The following is a 22,010-nucleotide window of genomic DNA, read 5'->3' as shown; positions in this document are numbered from 1 at the left end:
TTAAAATAAATTTTATTTCTACAAAAACTCGTCAACACCATTCTCAATAGCAGGTAAATTTCGATTTTTGAACTTTGGTAACTCATATCTCGTTCATTTTTAATTTTATTAAAAAATTGTCAACTACAAAAATACTTATTAACAATTTTACTACAAATTTGTAGTTGAAAGTTTTTTGATATCTTTACCATGAACTGAGGTAAGCGCTGTCAAACTTGTGCATCGACCACCAGAAAACCTCATAGCTTAAATTTAAATAGCATATATCTCGAGAACTATTGATTTTTTCAAAAATTTGTTAACTAGCAAAATATTCCTCATATGTTTTCCTACAACTTCGTAGTTGAAATTTTTTTGATATCTCTTCTGACAAGCGAGATATATGACGTCAAAGTTAACGATGACATGGTGCATCGATCTCTTGGTTGTCCTAGGATTTCTCGAGTTTTCTACAGTAAAATCCCCATTTTTTCCAGAAAAATGGCTATTTTTCAACTCATTGTCATACTGCTTCACATCCTGCAAATCGAGTGCCAATCCTCCGACAGTAACCTCACAAAATCTAACACTTGCGAGGAGGGTTATGCAGTTTGTGGGGTTCAGACGATTATTGACAAGAATGAGATTGCAAATGTGAAAACGGAATGTTGCTCGGTTGATGGTAATGCGTGGATGAAAAACAACACGCCGTCTGCAGGGATTTTGAGAATTTTCAGTTATATTGTGACACTTACACTTGCTACGTTACTAATTTAATAAACAGTTTTACAGTAATATCTCGGTTGGCTTTGATTTTATTGAAAAATAGTTAACTGGTGAAATGTTAATCATAAATTTTTCTACAACTTACTAGTTGAACATTTTTTAATACCTTAACCCTGAACTGAGTTACGAGCTGTCAAAGTGGACAGAGGTCATGGTGCATCGATCAGCTTTGAGAGCCTATATCTTGCTTGCCAATAAATTTATTTAAAATTTATTAATTAGTAAAGTGTTTTACATAAGTTTTTCTACAATTTAGTAGTTGAACATTTTTTGTTACCTCTACCCTGTGATGAGATACGTGCTGCTAAAGTTCACAGAGGTCATGGTGCATCGATCAGCTTTGAGAGCTCATATCTTGCTTGCAATCAGTTTGATTGAAATTTTGTTAACTAATAAATTGTTTTTCATAAAATTCCCTACAATTTACTGGTTAAAATTTTTTGATACCTTTACCCTGAAATGAGATACGTGCTGTCAAAGTTTACTGGGGTCATGGTGCATCGATCAATTTTGAGAGGTCATGTTGTAGAATTTCAACCCGTTCAACTTCGACAAAAATTCCCTGAAAGCAGAGAAAATAACATTTTTCATGTTATAAAATAATAATTAAAGCAGATTAGGCAAGAATTGCGAGTAAAACTTCAAAAAATTAAAAATTAGAGCCTCTTAACCTTCACCGCGTGGGTTCCGATGGCGTTCAGGGCGGCCAACATTTCGTCGCCTGCAAAATTTTGAAATTTCCAATTTTTACTTACTTTTCAAAATTTTTATCACTTACCGGTTGCTCTAATATAACTTGGCGGCAAGTTAAACGCGAAACTGTTCGGGTTGTCAGTGGGGCGCAGTTCCACACCATAGATGTATGGAACCCCGCGGTGTTGCATGAAATCAATGCTGGTGCCCGATGCGGGGTCTGGAAAAGTTTTTATGTAAGAAATTTGGAATCTTTGCAAAATTTTGGGTTGGAAACGGAAAAAATGGGGCTTGCTAGCTAAATTTTGAGATTTGGATTTTAAGGATTACGGTAGCTGGGAAGGTACGTAAACACCGATTTAAAGAAATCATGGAAACATTTAATTGTGAAATTTGAATTCTACACTATTTTATTAGTCTACTCATAGATTTTCAGCTCAAAATTCGAAAATCGCGTCAAATTCGGTGTTTCTAGGGTTACTGTAGTTGGTGTTTGCGTACCTTCGAAAAGATTTTCACTAAAAAAATCGAATTCCCCATAAAATTTTCAAAATTTTAACACCCATATCGACTAGATTCGGTGGAAAACTAAAATTTCAGCAATTTTGACATGCGTTGCGGTTGCGTCGCGGCTCAAAAACAAAATCCGTCAAAGTAAAGCAATTTTTATGCAGTTTTAGGATGTTTAGACCGAAATTTTGCAAGAATTTCGAATTTTGAAGCAAAACTGTGTTATTTTCAGGTAGAAAGTTGAATTTTTTGAATAAAAAAATTCGAAAAAAAAAGAAAAACTTACACATCATTTCCGAAATGGTCCCATAGCTATAAGACACTCCGGTAGTGTTTTTGATGGCTTGAGCGGCCTCCTTAGCGGCGTTTTGCTAAAAATTTTGAATTTTTTGGCATCTACAGTACCCTCGATGGGTTACTATACTTACCTGATCCTGATAATTTTCAGTTCTCTCGTTAGTGTAACCCCATGGCGATAGAAGTAGTTGCCCATAGGAATGAAGACTGATGTAGACCATTGGATTAGTGATTTGCCAAGTGAAAAACTCTTTGAGCCCTGTGAATTTTTTTTTTAATTAAAAAAAATTAAATTTTTTTAAAAATTTCAAAAAAATTTGTTTTTTTTTGAAATTTCAAGATTTTTAAAATTCCTTCTAAAAACTTGTATATACGGCTAATTTTCTATGAGAAACTCAAATTTTACGTCTAATCTCAGCAAAAAATCCATTAAAATGCTCAAAATTAAGTTTTTACCTCGAATCTCCGGCTCCGAATACGGATGGCTTCCCATATAGATATTCGAGCAAGGTGTACGATTTGCACCGGCTTCACCTGAAAATCGCTCAAAAATAGTTTTTCACTGCAAAAAATTATGATACAGTACCCCATCGGTACCCCCAGTTACGGTTGGCGTCGGCTCCAACGCACCAACGGTTCACTGTGACGTTCTTGCTCCGGGTTTTGCGCCAGAGACGGTCCTGAAATTTTGAAAAATTTGGGGTTGTGATTCAAAAATCAAAATCTGTGCAAAATGTGAGCCAAGTTGGTAAAAACTAAAAGTTTCTAGCATGATTTTGAATTTTTCGAAACTTTTGGCAGAAATTGGTCTAAAAAAAAGCTCTATTTTGAAATTTCTAGGAGTACGGTAGCGCCAAAAGTACGCAAACACCGACTGCAGTACCCCCAAAACACCGGATTTTACGCGATTTTTGAGTTTCGAACTGAAAACTCAGTGGTAGACTAAGAAAAAGGTGGGAAATTCGATTTTGACAATGAAAAGTTACAGAAATTATTTTGCGATCTGGAAAAGGAATAATTTTCAAATTTTTCCAATAAAAAAACAAATTTTCCGAATTTTCATTCAAAATTCGAATTCCTCGCAAAAATTCAACCCTGACCTCAAAAACTAGAACCTTCTAGCTCAATTTTGAAATTTACCGGGTTACTGTAGCACCAAAAGTACGCAAGCACCGACTACAGTAGCGAAAAACACCCGATTTCACGCGATTTTCGAATTTTGAGCTGAAAATTTATTTTTCGACTAACTAGACAACGAGGAATTTGAATTTCTTATTGAAATTTTTAGAAAAAAATTTTTAGGTCTGGAAATATTGATTTTTTGTGAAAAAAAAAGTTAAATTTTCTCTCTAATTTTTTGGAGAACCGCAATAGTTTTCTAAACCAGAATTTCATGTTGAATCTGAATTTTTAATGTACAAAATCTAAAAACCACAAAAAATGGTCCAAAAACATCAAAATCCCCCTTACCGTAGTCCTACTGTACTCATATCCATCGGGATTCACTTGCGGCATAATGTACCAATCGAATTTCTGCAGATTTGCTGTAACTTGCGGATTTCTACCGTACTCCTCGACAATTTTCCGGATCATGAAAAGTCCGACGGCGGGGGCAATCCATTCACGCGCGTGAACGCCGGCGTCCACGATTATTGACGGTTTTTCCGGGGGTGAGGGGCCCGGCGGGTGGATCTGAAAATTTGTAGGGATACTGTAGGTTGGAATTACTGTAGTTCAAAAACTTATTGAGCTACTGTAAAAAATTTGAAGTATCTAGGATCAGTATCAATGGAGTTAAGGGAGTTTTAATTTTCTACCTTAAAAAATTTTGGTTTTTTTTTCAAATTTCTGAAATTTCCCGCGGCGAAAAACAATTTTCAGTGCAAAATTCGAATTACCCATAAAATTTCCAAAGTTTTAACCCCCATATCGACTATATTCGGTTGAAAACTAAAATATTTGCATTTTTGGCAAGCGTTGCGGTCGCGTCGCGGCTCAATTTGCGAAATCTTCAAAATTGAGCTATTTACGCCTAGTTTTTTGATGCCCGTATTGAAATTTTGTGAAAAGTTCGAATTTATTAGTGGAAATTTGTGAATTTGAGATTTTCAAAATTTTTTGCAAAAAAACATTTCTGAAATTTTTTTTCGTTTTGATTTTTTGTATCACTGTACCTTGACTCCATAGATGCTCCGTCCCTCTGATGACGTGGCAACTTTTACCATCTCCACCATATCCGACTTTTGCTCCGATAGCAGTTTCATGAATTCAACCATCTGCAAAAATTCGAATTTTCTAGAATTTTCTACCAAAAAACTACAGTAACCCTACCGTACCTCATTATAAGAATGATAGGCATTTGTATCAAACTCTTGCCACGTCTTCATTGCTCTTTTGCGTCTTCTCACAGAGTTCCGAATCATTGCATGACGCTCCGCGTTGATTTGGCTGAGGATTTAAGGTATTTCGGAAAGTTTTCGGAAATTTTTATTATGAAATTCGATTTCCTTGCTATTTTCTTAGTCTAAAACTCAATTTTCAGCTCAAAATTCGAAAATTGCGTCAAAACTGGTGGCGCTACCGTAACCCGCGAAATTTCAAAATTGAGCTAGAAAGCTCTAGTTTTTTGAGTATCAGACTGAAATTTGGCAAGGAATCGGATGGCTTGAATTTGCTCACGGAAACTTTAAAAATCTACAGTTTTTGGCATTTTATGTAGAAATTTTTATGATTTTTAGAATTTCTGAAATTTATTTTTGAAAATTCACAATTTTAACGTGAAAATTTGAATTCTCCGCAAACTTCCCCAAATTTTAACACCCATTTTGACCAAAATTGGTTAAAAACTAACGATTTTGCGATTTTTACCTGCGCTGCGGTCGCGTCGCGGTCAGAATGTGAAAACCTTCAAAATGGAGCAATTTCAATGCAGTTTTTTGAGTTCCAGGATGAAATTTTACGGAAAATTTGAATCTTACATTTATTTTCACCTAACTTACCTCTGAATGTCCCCCTCCAACATTTTCAACGTCGAAAGCTCGGCTGAAGTCAGCAGCGACTTGAATTTTTGCAGGAATTCCGGAGCCACAAGAATGTCTGCGTACGGGTTTTGTTTTGATGGTTCTGCCCAGATATCGATTAGAAGACGAGCAGTTTGTGTTGTCTGGAAATAGAAAAAAAATTTGGAAAAAAAATAATTGTTGAGAAAAAGTCTCAAAAAATTTTTTTTTCTAACTATAAATTGAATTTTCGCATTTTTTAACTCAAAATTGGACTCACCACTAACTTTCGGTGTCAAGCTCGAAAACTAGAAGCTTCTAGCTCAATTTTAAAAATTCGAGGGGTACGGTAGCGCCAAAAGTACGCAAACACCGACTACAGTACCCCAAAACACCTAATTTCACGCGATTTTTGAATTTTGAGCTGAAAAATTAGGATCTGACTGAATAAATAGCAAGGTTTGTTATACCAAATTTGAAAAATTTTTCGGCTTAAAAATTTTTTTTTTTCGAAAAAAAAATTCCCCACCTTATCCAATTGCATATCATAACCCTCCAATTTTTCCATTGTGTCTGATGACGTGTCAACTTTAAAACGATGCAGTGTGTACCTTTAAATTTACAGAAAAAAAACTACAGTAACCCTCCGGGAAGTTGCCGAACTTACCCACTATAGTCGGCTCTTTTTTCACCGGAATTTTCATGACAATTTACGCCATAAGTTGTCACGAGGATAAGAATTGGAACCAAAGTGTGAGACCACATTGTGATCTGAAAAATTTTGAAGTTTTAGGGCAATTTCGGAAAAAAATTAGAGAAAATTTAAAAAAAAACGTAACTTTACAGTTTCCCAGATTCAAACTAATTTTCAGATATTTTCAACCTGAAATTCAGCGTTAGAATCAAATTTCACACCGGGGAGCATTTTTTCACAGATTTTAAAAATTGTACCTATAGCTCAACTGGGTAGAGGTATAGCTATGGTGCAAGAGGTCCGGGGTTCGAGCCCCGACGGGGTAAAAAATTTTTGTTTTGTTTTTTATGGATAGTTTTTCACATTTTAGTTAGTGAGAATGCTTTGAAACTACTCAAAAAATGCATTTTTCAAAAAAAAAATTTCAAAAAATGATAAAACTTAATTCTCGAACATTTTGTCACATACTGATAACTGATCTGATTCTTTGAAATTTGATACAATTTGGGAGATTTTTCGACGAATCCACGAAAAAAAAACACAGAAAAATATGATATTTGAGCCGTTTTTCATAGGTTTCTCCTCTGACGACAATTGGTCACAAAAACTCTAGAATTTGGAAAATTGGACAAGCTTTTTGAAAATTCCGAGTAAAAATTAACATCCTCAAAAAAATTTGAGTAAGAACACAAAAAACTAGAAATTGATAGCAAAACTTTAAAATTTTCGGGAAATTCGGCGGAAATTTGTATAAAAATTGGTCTGAAACTTGTTAATTCAAGTTTTAATTTGCAAATCTGAATTTGTCTCAAAATTTCGCATTGATCGTCAAAAACGAGGTGTTTCTAGCTCAATTTTGGAATTTCCTGGGTTACGGTAGCGCCAAAAGTACGCAAACACCGACTACAGTACCCCAAAACACCAAAATTTACGCGATTTTCGAATTTTGAGCTGAAAATTTAAAGATAGACTAATTGAATAGTAGGGAATTCGAATTTGACAATGAAAATGTTCTGAAAAATAGTTGGAACTGGGAAAAGTTTAAAAAAAATCCAAAAATCGTGTAGTTACTTTCCACGAAAATGAGAACTGAACCGAATTTGTACTGAGTACTATTACTCTGTCCAGTTTAAAAAAACTGCCGTAAAACCTCCAAAAACCAAGGCCATCATTGCCAATTAGCTGAAATTTCCTCTGACAACATGTGATTTTTTGGGTATTTCAAGTTGTTTTTGAGTTTCTCATTGTTTTTATGGTGTTTGGAGTGATGAAAAACAGATAAAACATAAAACAAAATTTTTTGATCCCACTGGGGGTCGAACCCCAGACTCCTTGCACCATAGCCATCCCTCTACCCAGCTGAGCCACTCGTGCAAATGTAAAAAAATTTGAAAAAACCAGGCTAGATTAAATTTAACGTAGAATTTAAATTTTTTAATAAAAAAGTCGAAAAAATCAGATTAAAGTGTTAAAATGTTAGATTTTTCGCTTGATTTTACGAATTGAACTTCTTAAAATTTAATTTTCAAAATTTGCAACAATTATGGTAATAAGAAACTGTTTAAACATTTAATGAAATCTAAACAAAAAATTTGGACCCCACCGGGGGTCGAACCCCGGACCCCTTGCACCATACCATCCCTCTACCCAGTTGAGCTACCGGTGCAAAACTTTAAAATTCTAGAAAAAAAGTTTCCCGTAGTGAAATTTGATGCTGATTTCAAAAATCTTACTTACAACTACCAAAAATTAGTTTTAAGCTCGAAAAATTAAGAAAGTTTGCCCCAAAAATGTACCAAAAAAATAAATTTTCAAATGAAAATCAGCAAATTTAACTTTTGAGAAATTTCTTCGGGAAACTTTGGAGCATAAGTCAAATGAGCCGTCCATCTGTTGTCAATTTGTGTGCTCCGAGAGCTTAACTACCATATGTTTATAAGTTTCATGTTTCTCTAGCACTGTCTCCAAATTTCGCGCACTATTTCCGGATTTTTAATTCAACTTTCTCAATTTTCTATCTTTTTATTCTTTTGAACCAACAGATGGGCGAAACATGACAAAAACATTGAAACTTAGTCCAGAAAGTGCAGACTTTGAAGTTTTGAAATGGAATTTTGGATCTGAACACACGTTTGCGGACATTTTTCAAAATTTTTATGTTGAAAATCAGCTTTTTAATTGAACTTCACACCGGGGAACATTTTTTCAGAAAATTTTAAATTTGCACAAGTGGCTCAACTGGGTAGAGGAATGGCGATGGTGCAAGAGGCCAGGGGTTCGATCCCCGGTGACGTCAAAATTTTTTATTTTGTTTTTTCTGAAAGTTTGAATAATTTTACATCACTAAAATTTTATTATAGTACAACTTTAGGGGAAATTGTCGATATTTTGAATGGAAAATTGGGAATTTTTCTAATTGTTCAGCAACTATAAAGTGAAAAACTATCTAAAAATGTATACCAAGAAGAATTCGAAGACAATGGGTTGTAAAATGAAAAATTTTGTAACTTTTTGATATTACACCACTACACACGAACCCCCGAAAGCTTCTGCCCCCTGCGAGAAAACTGGTTTCTCGCCAAAAAGTCATCTTATCACACTTCTCATTGTCAAATTATCACACTATTATCAGGGTTTTCTTAAAAAAAGGGTTCACAGGGTGAAAATTTGAGAAAAAATGGAGAAAAATATGAAAACAGGGAGCATTTCACATCTTTAAACTGACTTTCAGAATTTTTCAACCTAAAATTCAGATTTAAAATGAAAATTTACCACGGTGAGCTTTTTTTTCAGATTTTTTCTCGATTGCACCAGTGGCTCAACTGGGTAGAGGAATGGCTATGGCGCAAGAGGCCAGGGGTTCAATCCCCGGTGAGGTCAAAAATTTTTGTTTTGTTGATGTTAACTCTCAATGAATTTTCTAATAGCCGGGAACAATGAAAACATTGGAAAATTGATGAAAAATGTAATTTTTCGCGCAATTTCCAGGAAAAATACCTTTTTTTTTCACTTTTTGATAGATTTTTGAAAATTTTTAGTATGAGATCCAAATTCATCACAAAATTTCACATTGGGGAACATTTTTCAGAAATTTTAGAAAATGCACCAGTGGCTCAACTGGGTAGATGGATGACTAGTGTGCAAGAGGTCAGGGGTTCAATCCCCGGTGGGATCAAAAAATTTTCTTTTGATTTTTTTCGGGTTTCATCAGAGTTTTAAGAGTAGATACAACTCAGAACATGTATTTTCCAAACAAAAAAAATTAAAAAATCTTAAAAATAACATTTTGAAAAAAAAATTGGAAAACTTTGGAAAAAAGCAAAAACCTCGACAACTTCCAACTGTTCAATGATTTTATAGGTAAGTAAGTCATAAAATACCAGTTTTCCGGAAGTTTTCCGCAAACAAACCAATTTTTCCGCGCGGTAAACATTCAAATATTTGCTCAAGATCATTTAACGGCAATTTTTTCCAAGAAAAACCTGAAAACTCTAGAGGGAACAGTCTGAAAGTTCAAATTTTCAGTGAGAAATCAACCGGGAATTCAAAATCCGTACAAATTAGCAGTGGGGCGCGTTTGCATTGTAAATTGGCTCAAAAAATATATAAATCGGCAAAATAAAACATTTTTCGGTATCAACAACTGTAAATCTTAGAATTTTAGCATAAAAACCTCATTTAAAGGTTGAAATCACATTTAAAATTTGAGGAAAATAATTTCTCGCGGCTAAAATTTCTAATTTTATCGAATTTTGGCTAGTTTTCCACCATTTCCATGTAGTTTTCCTTGATTTTCAACATTTTCCACACGAAAATCACTTTAAAATTTTTTATCCAACAGAATTCCTTCATTTTCCCGTTTTTTTCCTCTCAGGTTTCCCAATTCAAACCTCGCGCCGAAAAGAAGTGTGCGGTGGAGCACGCTTGCGCACCCACCTGCCAAATTGTCTTTTTTCCATTTATTATTGTTTTTCTCGCGGATTTTGCCGAATTAAATCGATTTTTCGCAAAAATTTCGATTTTTCACACTAAAAATCATCAATTTTTACAGAAAACTTCATAAAAAGCATGCGAAAATGAGTGAAGAAGCTGAAAATCTGCCGGGTCCCGCCGCACAAAATCCCGTTATTCAAGAACCACCCGAACATATATTGGCGCAATTGCAAAATCCACCGGAAGTGAGCAAAATTGAGCAAAATTGAGCAAAATTCGAATAGAAAAATGAAGAAATTTATCGATTTTTCCCTAAAAAATGTATTTTCAGCCCGAAAATCCGCCTCAAAATGCTCCAAATCCACGTGGTAATGCTCAAAATCCACCAAATCCACCGCCACACACACAACATCAACATAATAATCATTTGAATGCGGCTCGGTGAGAATTGAAATTCAAAAAAATTTATTTAAAAAAAAAATTTTAAAAAAATTTTCCAAAAAAAAATTTTTTTTTTGAATAATTTTAAAAATTATTTTTTAAAAAAAATTTTCAGAGATCGATTATTCCACGCAATGTTGGTCAGAGTAGCGCTAAAATATTCGGGACGTGTCAGCCTAAAATGGAGGCGATTTATAGAAGGATCCCTGCTTTTTGTGGTAAATTTCGGTTTTTTTTCCGAATTTTCTCCGAATTTTTGCCACTAAAAATCACATTTTTAGGCTTTTTTACTGCTCGCCTCGCTTCTTTTCATACATATCAACTTTACAAGGTCACCGGCCACGTGTTTGGACTCTATGCAGGCAGATTGGATTCGAAAAGGTGGATATTCTCGAAAAATCGATAACAATGCTGGAAAACTCGTGAAAAATTGGAATTTTGAGCTTAAAACGGCCTAAAACTATAAAGATTCGAAAAAATCCTTTTTTTTATCTGAATTTTGGAAAAAATTCTAGAAAATTTTTTTTTTTTCAACAAATCCAAAAAAAAAATTTTTTTCGAAAAATTGATTTTTCTCGATTCTTAGCGAAGAAATTCTTAAAAAATGAGTTATTACTCATTTTTTCCATAAAAACACCCAAAAAACCTCCAATTTTTGCAGGAATCGTGCGGATAGAAGTGGTACGAAATTTGGAGATTCTCGAGGAAAAAGAGAATTTTATAAGTCATTATAGTGAGTTTTTAAGTTGAAAATCAGCATTTTCAAGCGAAAAATCGAGAAGAACGGGCGAAATTGACCCAAAAATGACATTTTTCAGGCATTTTCAGTCGGAAATTCCTGAATTTTCAATTTTTACGAAAAAAAAAATCCGTTTTCTTGCAGTTCGAGACAAATCCCATCGAGTATGCCATTTCAATCCGGTCGATGTGTTCAGATTTGGTCCAAGTGTGATACCGTATTCAATTAAGGACCGTCTGATTGGAAGAGAAAAGAAAATTGCTCCGGTGAGCAAGAAAACGTGAAAAATCTGGAATTTCAAGCTTAAAATCGAGTTCTCTGCAAAATTTCAGGCTTAAATTCGAAAACTAGAGCTTTCTAGCTCAATTTTGAAATTTCGAGGGTTACGGTAGCGCCAAAAGTACGCAAACACTGACTACAGTACCTCAAAACACCCGGTTTTACGCGATTTTCGAATTTCGAGCTGAAAATGCAGGATTAGACTAATTAAATAACGAGGAATTCGAATTTGACATTGAAAACAGGGAGAAAAAGTTTTGAACCTCAGAAAAATGCCAAAAACTAAAAAACTCCGCTTGATAATCTAAAAATGTGCAGTTTTCATCATCAAATTTAAATTCCTTGCCGAATTTCAGTCCTAAACTCGAAAACTAGAAGTTTCTAGCTCAATTTTGATGATTTTGGGTTACTGTAGCCCCGAAAGTACGCAAACACCGACTACAGCACCCCCAAAACACCCGATTTCACGCGATTTTCGAATTTCGAGCTGAAAATTTACAGATAGACTAATTGAATAGTGGGGAATTCGAATTTCACATTAAAAATGCCGAAAAAAGTCGGTCAAAATTTTAAAAAATAAAATTTCAGGAACCCCCAGAAACATACTATTCGGCACTATTTTCCATTTTCAATGTACACGTATTCGCCGACGAAGAGGATTTGGAAAAAGCTTTAGCGGTGAGTTTTTTAGCCGAAAAAATTGAACATTTTGAGAAATTTGGCCTAAAAATCGCAATTTTAGGCCTGAAAATCGAAATTTTCATCAAAAAATTTAATTTTGGCTCAAAAAATCCCATTTTTCAGACAATGAAGCACTATGATCCAGTAGAAGAGCTCGAATATCACGATCCACTTGAAGCAGAAGCTCATGCCGCCTATTTTGAGCATGTTAAAGGTGAATTTTTGACTGAAAATCCACTTTTTTTACCTAAAAAAACCGATTTTTTTACTGAAAATCTCCCAAATTTCAGGCCGCCCAGAGCCCCAAGAGTACGAATATCTCTACCGAGTTGAATACGCGATGCTTTACGGTGTGCTCCGGCTCCCGCCGGATTTCAGGGAAGAACATGGAATTCCTACTACTTGGATTCGGGTAAAAACTTTGAAATTCCGGAGTTTTGAGCTCAAAATCGAATTCTCTGCAAAATTTCAGTCGGAAAATTGAAAACTAGACGTTTCTAGCTCGATTTTGAAATTTTCTGGGTTACTGTAGCCCCGAAAGTACGCAAACACCGACTACAGTACCCTCAGAAACACCGAATACAGTACCCTCAGAAACACCGAATTTCACGCGATTTTCGAATTTTGAGCTGAAAATTTACACATAGACTGAGAAAATGGTGGAGAATACGAATTTGACATTGAAAACGAGGAGAAAAAATTTTGAATTTCAGAAAAATCCAAAAAACTCAAAAATCCGCTTTGTAAACTGAAAATGTGCAGTTTTCATTATCAAATTCGAGTTCTCTGCAAAATTTGAGTAGGAAAATCGAAAACTAGAGGTTTCTAGCTCAATTCTGAAATTCAAAAAAAAATTTTTTTAAAAATTATTTCAGATCGACTCAAAATCGCAATGCTTCGGTGATCAATTGGCCCGTCTAATGATGCGACTATTCGTTGGATACGAGGATACAGTAATCGCAGCTCTCCGAGCACAAGCCATCAATCTTTCACTCGTTCACCCGGAAACTCATTCGATGGGATATCTACACAATTTGCAGACACACGATCATTATCATTTTGTGGCGAACTCGTTGGGAAAAGCCAGTTATTTGACTGCCGGAGCCTTGATGATCATTTTTGTAAGGGAAATTTCGAGATTTTTTGGCTAAAAATCTAATTTTTCGCTAGAAAATCTTAAAAAATTCGTAATTTTTTAGACATTCGCCATCTCGATGCTCCTCCGCTTCTCGCATCACCAAATTTTCGTGTTCATTATCGATTTGCTCCACATGTTCGAGCTCCAGCAGCCCCTGAATCCGCCTGTGGCGCCACTGATTACTGTAGTCTTGGCACTTGTTGGTGAGTTTTTCGACTGAAAAACTCAAAATCTGAGGGTTTTAAGAGAAAAATTCGGATTTTCCGTGAAATTTCAGTCGGAACATCGAAAACTAGACGTTTCTAGGTTAAATTTGAATATTCACGGTTTGAGCCGCGACGCGACCGCGACGCATGTGAAAAAGCTAAAACCTTGGGTTTTTGACAGAATATGGTCGATCTGGGTGTCAAAACTCTGGAAATTTTGTGAAGAATTCGAAAATTTACATAAAACTGGAGAAATGGTCGGATCGCGACGCGACCGCTGCGCGTGCCAAAATTTTTAAAAAATTTCTGGTATTCATTTTTAAATTCAAATTCGCCGTGAAATTTCATTTGGAAACTCGAAAATTAGAGCTTCCTAGCTCAATTTCGAAATTTCGAGGGTTACGGTAGCCCCAAAAGTACGCAAACACCGACTACAGCACCCCCGAAACACCCGATTTTACGGGATTTTTGAATTTTAGCCTGAAAATTAAGGGATTGACCAAGAAAATGGTGCGAAATTCGAATTTGATAATAAAAATCAGCTAAAACTATTTTGGGATATTAAAAATTGACGAAAATTCGAGTAAAATGCTGAAAATTTTGAAATTTTTCATCTAAAATTCGAAACTCCTGCGAAATTTCAGCCTGAAAACCAAAAACTAGAGGTTTCTAGCTCAATTTTGAAATGTCCTGGGTTACGGTAGCGTCAAAAGTACGCAAACACCGACTACAATACCCCCAAACACCCGATTTGACGCGATTTTTGAATTTTAGCCTGAAAATTAAGGATTAGACTAAGAAAATAGCGGAGAATTCAATTTTCCTAGTTATAACTCCCCTGAAAATTCGGAAAATGATGAAAAAGCCCCCATATATCTGGAATACAGGTGTTTCAGGGATGGAGGCAATCATGGCTGAAGTTTTCAACGATACATCGATCGCATTCTACGTGATTCTCATCGTATGGGTCGCCGATCAATACGATGCGATATGCTGTCACTCGGCTACGTCGAAGAAATTCTGGCTGCGGTTCTTCTACATCTATCAGTTCTTCTTCTACTCGTATCAGTATCGATTTGCGGGACAGTACGGCGGTCTGGCGCTGCTGACGAGCTCCATGTTCATTTTGGTGGGTAAATCGGTCGAAATTTGCTTGAAATCGTTGAAAAATCGTGGATTTTGGATGAAAAGCGCCTAAAATCAGTTTAAATTCGTCGTAATGGTTGAAATTCAGTCGAAATCGGCCTAATTACACCGTATTCGCAAAGTTTCGTTCCATTTTTGGTAAATTTTGCAAAACTTACCAAAAATGACCGAATTTTGATGAAAACTGACTAAATTAGTCCAAAATTTGTCCCAAAACACCCTCTAAATTTCCAGCACTCGATGATCTACTTCTTCCATCACTACGAAATGCCGCTGATCTTGTATCAAGACAGGGTGTCCCAAGTGCTCGCCGATCTACATGCTCCGCAGGTAGGCTTACCAAATAATTGCTGCCTCTTTTTCAGAGTTTACCCGATGTTCAGCTTGCTGCGTTACTTACCACACTTTGAAAGAAATCTGAAAATTGCCTCAAACTACGGGAAATACGGACTTTTTTTGGCAAAAGTCGGAAAATATTCCTAACACTTTGAAATTTTCCAGGAAAAGTCACTAAAAGTGATTTTTTCGGGGAAATTCTCTGAAATTTGTAGTTTGTTGGTACAAAGTCCCTAAAAACACGAATATTCTCTAAAAAGTTTCCGAAAAATAAAGACTCCTGGGAAATTACAAAGAAAAACACTCGGGACCCCTACTCCGCCTGGAAATATGTTTTCAATTTTTCCCCTCCGACCACCGACTGACTGTGTTTGTGTGTCAAGCTTCATGCCACTATCTATAATTGAATCCATCCATCACGGAGCCCACCCCCACATGTCACTTCCACCTACATGCTTCTTCTTGTTTTCTCAACTCTTTCCATGACATTTCCGCTGAAATCCGACGCCGTCGAGAGTCCGCATAAATTATTTATATAGTTCAAGGACGGCGAGGTGGCAAAGAAAGACTAGTTTCAGCTCATTTTCACTTTGATCTGCTTGCTGGGCTACTTACTACGCTGGAGTCACAATTTTCAGCATTTTTTCTCGGAAATTTTGACCAAAATTTTGAGAAATAGAGTTTTTACTCGATTTCCTCAAAGTTTCCAGCAAAATTGGCTTGAATCCGGTTAAAACCGGCAGAATTTCTGATTTGTAGTCATCTGAAGCTAAAGTCAAAAAATCTTCTGGTCTTTTAGGTTTCAGAGAGACAGAAGGAGATTTTGGTCTGTTTTCCTGGCCAAGTTGCTCTGTTTGAAGCTTCAGAGAAGAATTCCCTCCGAATTTCAGCTTCCCTGATTGTTTTGGAATTTTCCGCCGAAAAATTGGATTTCCTTCCACGATGTTTCTAATTTGAACGAAATTTCGAACTTCAAGTGTGACGTCTGTAGATTTTTCCCTGAAAACTGCAGTTTCTAGGCGTAAAACTCGGATTTTCTTAGATTTTCTCATGCGTTTCTTGAGTCTTACCTAATTTTTTTAGGAAGAAATTCAGATTTCCTGTTAGTTTTGTGATTTCTACTCAATTTTAGGCTTTAGACTCCGAAATTTCTGCAATTTCCTCGCTGAAATCTCCTGAAATCTTGCAAACAGATTTTTATTGTCATTTTCTCCCGAAATTCTTGGAAAACCACATTTTTTCGAGTTTTCAGCAAACCTTGAAGTTTTCCCCTCTATTTTCACAATTTTAAGTAAGAATTTCAGCTGTTTCCGCTCCAAAACTCAAAGCTCTTGAAGTTTTTGAGCAACTTTTCCCCCATAACTCACTTGTTTTCATATTTCACCCCCCCCCCCCCCCGCACAAATTCTCCTTTCTCGCCGGAAAAGTTGTTGCGCGCGCACATCCATACAAGAAGAGTTGGTCGTCGGGGTAAAAAAAAAATGAAGAAAACAACATTTTTCTTCATTTTTTTTTTGCGTTGACTAACCCCGCTACCCGCCGGCACTCTATTTCTCTTGCGTCGTTCTCGTTTTCCCACACATTTTCATGCTGTGAGGCACACGCGCATCATCATCAACAAAGTGAGTGAGAGAGAGAAGCGCAAAAAATGGGAAATGATGGGCTCTTTGGAGCACTAAAGAGTAACTCGGCTGAGGGGCTTTACTTCTGAAGATGGAGACCACTTTTTTCGTCAATTTCCTACCCCCGAAAATTTCAATTTTGGAGATGGTGTTTTTCGGCCAGAAACTAGAAATTTTAGGTTTTCGCCAAAATTTTGAAATAAAGCTTGCCTGGTTACCTACTTACCAACGGAGTCTACTTTTGTAGAACATTCAGACATTTTGCAGCAAAATCCACAGTTTTTCTCAGTTACCAGGGCAATTTGCCATCGAGCTCTGATTTTTCTGTAAGAAAAGCGCAGTTTTCCTAGATTTCTGACACTTTTGTGCATTATCTTGAGGTTTTGTTCAATAGAAAACCATCAAAATTCTAGATTTTTTGGGTTTTCAGCACCAAAAAAGAATCGAACTTTGAAATTTCTTGATCGGAAACCTCGAAAAAAATTTGGTTTTGAGCATTTTGTGGCGTCAATTTCTTTAAAAGATGATCCAACTAACGCCGCCGAGCAAGTTTTTCGATAAATTCAAGATTCAGACCTCGAAATTTGAGTTAATAGCACAATTAACTTCCCGGCGATGAAAGTTTGGCCCATAATCTGGAGCTTTACCCATTTTCACCCGAAGATTCGTCAAAAACTAAAATCATCTGATCTCTCGACCTTTTAAACCCAAAAGAGTCACCTCTGAGACTCTCCAATCACTCATCGTCACTCATCGTCACTCATGAGCTACTATCTTGTTTGCTCAGAGCCCATATATACTCGCAAACAATATACATTTTGCTCTTTGTGCAAAGTGCTTTGAGGTCTACTATCATTGCTGGTACCTTTTATCGAATCTTAGACATAATGAGCGTGTTCCACAGCAATTTCTTTAGAAAATTGCCATGACACATCATGCTTGCATGTCTTGGGAGTTCCATTATTCCTTATTAGATTCATTTTCTTGATGACTAGGAAACATATTGAGAATTCTAACGTCATAAGGTTGAAGAGAATGGAATGTCAGAGAAAAATGAAGTTCTCAATAAGGAGATATTCAGGATTTCGACAATTCCTGTATTTTTACCTCAAAAACTGCTGAAATCCATCAGAAATGACTAGAAATTTGCATTTTTCGCTCATTAACTTGTGGGAATGTAAACCATGCCACGAGTTATGAAGCTTCTCATTTGTTGAGCAAAATTTCTGGTTTTTTGCGAGCTCTGGAAATTAATTTCCGAGAGAGTCTTGAGTTGTTGCTCGCCACTTCTGTGTCTGGCTGGGGCTTGTGGCCAAGCTCTGCTCATTGTTTTGATCAATCAAGTTTTTCAGCACTGAGGCTGACTTCCAAGATCGAGAATTGGTCAGATTTGAGCTCTGAAACTTAACCAAAAGTCGATGCTGGTCTGAATATCTGGTCTGAATCCTATTTAATAAAGCCTAGACTTAGTAGACTATCGAATTGGCGCAATAAGCCGAAAACCGGCAATCTGATCCGCAAAAAGACAGTCTTATGGATATTCATAGACTAAAACGTCTTTGGGCAGTTCTGGTCCCTGGAAAACCGGGTTTTGACTTAGAATGGCTGTTTTAACCAAAAAACGCCGCAATTTTTTGTGAAAAAATCCATTTCGTATCACAAAAATTGAGCTATTCGCTAGAAAAAGCTTAAGCGGTCACTAGGTGAAAGGCAGGTGATTTTATATGTTGGAAATACAGTTTCTAACTGAAAAAGCTCAGATTTGAAGCTTTTTTGAGCTCTAAATAATCCGAATAGTAATGGAAAAGTTGGGTTCTCCCCGTCCTGTCATTTCCATTCCGTTTTTGTCCATTCTCCTTCTCTCCTCAATTTCCTTTCTCTATTTGTGTGTGTGTGTGTCCACATACACACACACACACACACACACACACACACACAAATACTAAAGAAATGAGGGAAAAAGGAGTGTGAGAGAGACGGAAAAGAGTGTGAGAAAAAGTATTATTTGTTGTGTATTTTGTCCTTCTTCTTTGCTGCTCAACGACGGGGCCCGGCCCGGCATACTCATTCCCTTTTTCGTCCAATTTTCGGGGTTTTCGATTCATTTGTGAAGTTTTTCGCCAGTTTTCGAAAAATTTTCGCTGTTGAGCTAGATTCCACATAGTAGAAGCCAGCTTAAACCGTAGATTTTCGAGAAATCTGCTAATTTTCCGATAAATTATCAGGAATTTGAGAACTTCAAGCCTTTCCCGCCGTCGATTTCCAAGTTTTCTATAAATTGTATCGTGTCACTGAGCAAAAGCCAGCTTGAACCGTAGATTTTCGAGAAATCTGCTAATTTCCCGATAAACTATTCGGATATTGAGATCTTCAAGCTTTTCCCCGGAGAGAATCAGCCGATTTTCAAGTTTTTGATTGAAAATTCGATTTTTATCGCCTGGATGTTCAGTTGAACAGTCTGAATCCTATTTGATGAAGCCTAGACTATTAACTTGGCCTGAATAAGCCGACAATCGGCTTAAAGTCAATTTTTCGTCATCTGATCTGCAAAAAGGTTGTGAAAACTCCAGGTTTTTGGATTTTCATAGTCTTAAACGGTTTTAGACACTTCTAAGCTGTTTGGAGCAGATTCAGCCTCTGAAAAGCCGAAATTTCGTTGCCAAACTCCCCTTGGAGCACCTAAATTGAGCTAAGAACCGACCACCACCCACTCAAGCGGTCAACAGGTGATTTTTCGGTAGAAAATAGACACACACTTGAGCAAGAGCACCCCAGCTGCTCCTGTTTATTTTTGTCGGTGCACACCTATTTTTGGAGAGAGAGAGGTTTCGGTTGGCTGGCGGCGCATGATCGGTTTCAATGGGTCTGGAATTCAGCCAGGTTTCTGTAATGGTCGTTCTGCAAAAAAAAAAACTTAACAATATTACATTTTCATTGCCAAATTCGAATTCCTCACAAAATTTCAGTTAGAGAATGCGAAAACTAGCTGAAAATCGCATAATTTTGAAGAATTTTTTTTCGACCGCGACGCGACCGCAACGCTCGAAAAAATTGGTGAATTTTTAGTTTTCAACCGATTCTAGTCGATATAGGGCTCAAAATTTGGGAAATTTTGCAGGGAATTCGAATTTCCTAGTTAAAATTTTCCAATTTTTCTGGAATAGTCTGAAAATTAGAGTTTCCGTCGAAAATTGTGGGTGAAAAATGAGAATTTTCACATTTTCGACGCCAAATTCGAACTTCTCACAAAATTTCAGTTGGGAAATCGAAAACTAGAGCACTCTAGCTCATTTTTGAGTTTTCGAGGGGTACGGTAACCCCAAAAATACGCAAACACCGACTACAGTACCCCCGAAACACCGAATTTCACGCGATTTTCGAATTTCGAGCTGAAAATTTACAGATAGACTAATTGAATAGTGGGGAGTTCGAATTTGAACTTAGTTTTTCGGAAAACATTTAGCAAAAAAATTTTTTTCACCAGAAATTTCTACAAAAATCCATTTTTCGCCAAATTTCTCGAATTTTTACACTAATTTCTTACATTTTGCAGAACGGAATGGGAACAGTGGAAGTTCAAACGATAACGGTCGCCGTTCACAATCGGCCCACGCAGCAGCAGCAGCCGACAGTTGCCGGGGCTCCGGGAGCTCAGCAACCACAAGGATCTGATAGTGATAGGCAAATTGTGAGTTTTTTGTGCTGAAAATTTAGTGAAAATTTAGTGAAAATTAGGAGGAAATTAGATTTTTTTTAAAGAAAAATAAAGTTTTCAAAAAAAAAAATTTGAAAAAATCTTGAAAAAAAAATTTTTTTTTCGAAATTTTTTTTTTCAATTTTCCCAAAAAACCCCATTTTTAAATACAAATGTCAATTTTTCTGACAAAAATCCCCCATTTTCTTGCAGATCGCCGAGCCGCTGAGCCCCTCCAGTGTATTTGACGCACGGGGTCCGTCACTTGTCGTGGAACCTGGTAGGTTTTGAGTTTTTGCGAAGTTTTTGTGAAAAATTCGAATTCTCCGTGAAATTTTAGCTATCGCAGCAAAAAATTCTGAAATTTTCGGCCAAATTGCGAATTTTTCGCTAAAGTTCGAAAATTTAGCTGAAATGTTGGATTTTCGAGTTCCAAAGTTTTTTTTTCTGAATTTTTAGAGTTAAATTTGAATTTATCAATGTTTATTTAGTCTAACCGTGAATTTTTAGCTCAAAAATCGAAAATCGCGTGAAATTTGGTGTTTGCGTACTTTTGGAGCTACCGTACCCCTGGAAATTTCAAAATTGAGCTATAAACCTCTAGTTTTCGATTTTCCGACTCAAATTTTGCAGAGAATTCGAATTTAGCAGCGAAAATTGGTAAAAAAATTTTTTTCACCCAAAATTTTCAACTGAAACCCTAACTTTCAGATTATTCCCGAAAATTTGGAAAATTTTAACTAGAAAATTCAAATTCCTCGCAATATTTCCCAAAATTTGAGCCCCATATCGACCTGATTCGGTTGAAAACTAAAAATTCACCAATTTTTGTCGCGCGTTGCGGTCGCGCGTCGCGGTCGAAATTTGTTCAAATTCTTCAAAATAATGCGATTTTCAGCTAGTTTTCGCATTTCCAAATTGAAATTTTGCGAGGAATTCGAATTTGGCAATGAAAATCTGAAATTTTTGAATTTTGCAGAACCACCACTATCAGAACCGGAGCACGTGGAACGAGAACCCCAAAATGCAGAGGAAATTGTCGCTCACCGGATTGTTAACGACGCGATGAATGAGCTTTTCAATCAGGAATAATTTGGGAAATTTTGAGATTTTTTTGGATTTTTCGGCGAAAAATGAATCAAATTTCGGATTTTTGCAGTAGAAAATCGGATTTTCCATCAAAAATCGTCCTAAAATATAAATTTTCAATTTTTCTTCCGAAAATTCCCAGAAAATTCCCAATTTCCGAGCCATTTTTATTTGTGATGTTTGTGCCCCGCCCACTTTTTCCCACCTAATCATTCCATTTCCCGCCCCGCCCCCTTCCGCCAACAAAAATCGATAATTTAATTTTTTTTTTTCCAAATTTTTTTTGAATTTTATCAGAATTTTTGCTAGAAAACCGCACAAAAATTTCGTTATAGTCAATGGGTATTTTTTAAATTTTTTGTTTCCGATTTTTCGGAGATTTTTATCGAAATCACCGAAAAATCGATAATTTCCGTGAAATTGTGATATACCAAATTTTTATTGATTTTTTTTTCTTCGTTTCTCTGTACATTTTCACTTCATTTCCTGTTTCTTCCAATTTTCCTGATACAAATAAATTATGAATTAAATCTGAAAATAATATATTTTTGGTCGTCAACTTTCCCCAGATTTACCTAAAAACAATACTATTACTAATTTTTTTTTTTTTTAATCCTTAAAAATCGATCTGAAACTCAACATTTCTGGTTTTTATTATCAAATTCGAGTTCCCCACTGAATTTGAGGCAGAAATTCGAAACCTAGAAGTTTCTAGCTCTTTTTTGAATAATTTCGAATTTCGACCGCA

The 22,010-nt window shown here is 36.1% G+C and overlaps 3 protein-coding genes and 1 non-coding gene across 5 annotated transcripts; 2 read left to right on the top strand and 2 right to left on the bottom strand.

The window, feature by feature from the left end:
• Nucleotides 1-1,340: 1,340 nt before the first annotated feature.
• Y59C2A.1 (Peptidase M14 domain-containing protein) lies at nt 1,341-6,035 on the bottom strand. Its single transcript, NM_061812.7, has 12 exons — nt 5,932-6,035; nt 5,794-5,875; nt 5,265-5,428; nt 4,602-4,713; nt 4,440-4,541; nt 3,736-3,957; nt 2,852-2,945; nt 2,722-2,799; nt 2,397-2,524; nt 2,255-2,339; nt 1,544-1,678; nt 1,341-1,486 (listed from the first exon to the last, which is right to left on the bottom strand). The coding sequence occupies exons 1-12, from the start codon at nt 6,027-6,029 to the stop codon at nt 1,422-1,424; spliced, it is 1,365 nt and encodes a 454-aa protein (NP_494213.2). The 5' UTR covers nt 6,030-6,035; the 3' UTR covers nt 1,341-1,421.
• A 3,974-nt stretch (nt 6,036-10,009) lies between these two features.
• On the top strand, nt 10,010-21,799 carry Y59C2A.2. 2 transcript variants are annotated; one of them, NM_001381344.4, is made up of 16 exons: nt 10,010-10,136; nt 10,223-10,332; nt 10,448-10,550; nt 10,614-10,713; nt 10,994-11,065; nt 11,216-11,337; nt 11,939-12,028; nt 12,155-12,245; nt 12,322-12,443; nt 12,907-13,152; nt 13,231-13,372; nt 14,272-14,504; nt 14,756-14,851; nt 20,033-20,167; nt 20,387-20,453; nt 21,153-21,793. In NM_001381344.4, the coding sequence occupies exons 1-16, from the start codon at nt 10,035-10,037 to the stop codon at nt 21,263-21,265; spliced, it is 1,944 nt and encodes a 647-aa protein (NP_001367612.2). In that variant the 5' UTR covers nt 10,010-10,034; the 3' UTR covers nt 21,266-21,793. The 2 variants fall into 2 exon arrangements, with proteins under 2 accessions (NP_001367612.2, NP_001379762.1); NM_001393016.2 differs by lacking the exons at nt 10,010-10,136; nt 10,223-10,332; nt 10,448-10,550; ... (8 more) ...; nt 14,272-14,504; nt 14,756-14,851 and having other exon boundaries at nt 21,153-21,799.
• Y59C2A.4 lies at nt 12,477-12,589 on the top strand. Its single transcript, NR_050889.1, has one exon. It is a non-coding gene; the product is annotated as an Unclassified non-coding RNA Y59C2A.4 (non-coding RNA).
• On the bottom strand, nt 15,472-15,909 carry C33C12.1 (uncharacterized protein; the record flags this gene model as incomplete). Its single annotated transcript, NM_001377715.1, has 1 exon — nt 15,472-15,909. One exon carries the CDS (start codon nt 15,907-15,909, stop codon nt 15,472-15,474), a length of 438 nt encoding a protein of 145 aa, NP_001364724.1.
• Nucleotides 21,800-22,010: the final 211 nt, after the last annotated feature.

The sequence above is a fragment of the Caenorhabditis elegans genome, chromosome II (genome assembly GCF_000002985.6).
Source record: "Caenorhabditis elegans chromosome II".
NCBI lineage: Eukaryota > Metazoa > Nematoda > Chromadorea > Rhabditida > Rhabditidae > Caenorhabditis > Caenorhabditis elegans.
Note: the sequence above shows the minus strand (reverse complement) of the source record. Positions and strands in the feature narration are given on the sequence as shown.

Bases quoted from the DNA above. Each gene is read 5' to 3' on its own strand.
- Y59C2A.1 (NM_061812.7), bottom strand. From the start codon at position 6,029: ATGTGGTCTCACACTTTGGTTCCAATTCTTATCCTCGTGACAACTTAT. The intron at 4,542-4,601 runs GTACGGTAGGGT...GAATTTTTGCAG, and splicing joins CCTATCATTCTTATAATGAG to ATGGTTGAATTCATGAAACT. The intron at 1,679-2,254 runs GTAAGTTTTTCT...AAACTTTTCCAG, and splicing joins GACCATTTCGGAAATGATGT to ACCCCGCATCGGGCACCAGC.
- Y59C2A.2 (NM_001381344.4), top strand. From the start codon at position 10,035: ATGAGTGAAGAAGCTGAAAATCTGCCGGGTCCCGCCGCACAAAATCCC. The intron at 20,168-20,386 runs GTGAGTTTTTTG...ATTTTCTTGCAG, and splicing joins CTGATAGTGATAGGCAAATT to ATCGCCGAGCCGCTGAGCCC. The intron at 20,454-21,152 runs GTAGGTTTTGAG...TGAATTTTGCAG, and splicing joins GTCACTTGTCGTGGAACCTG to AACCACCACTATCAGAACCG.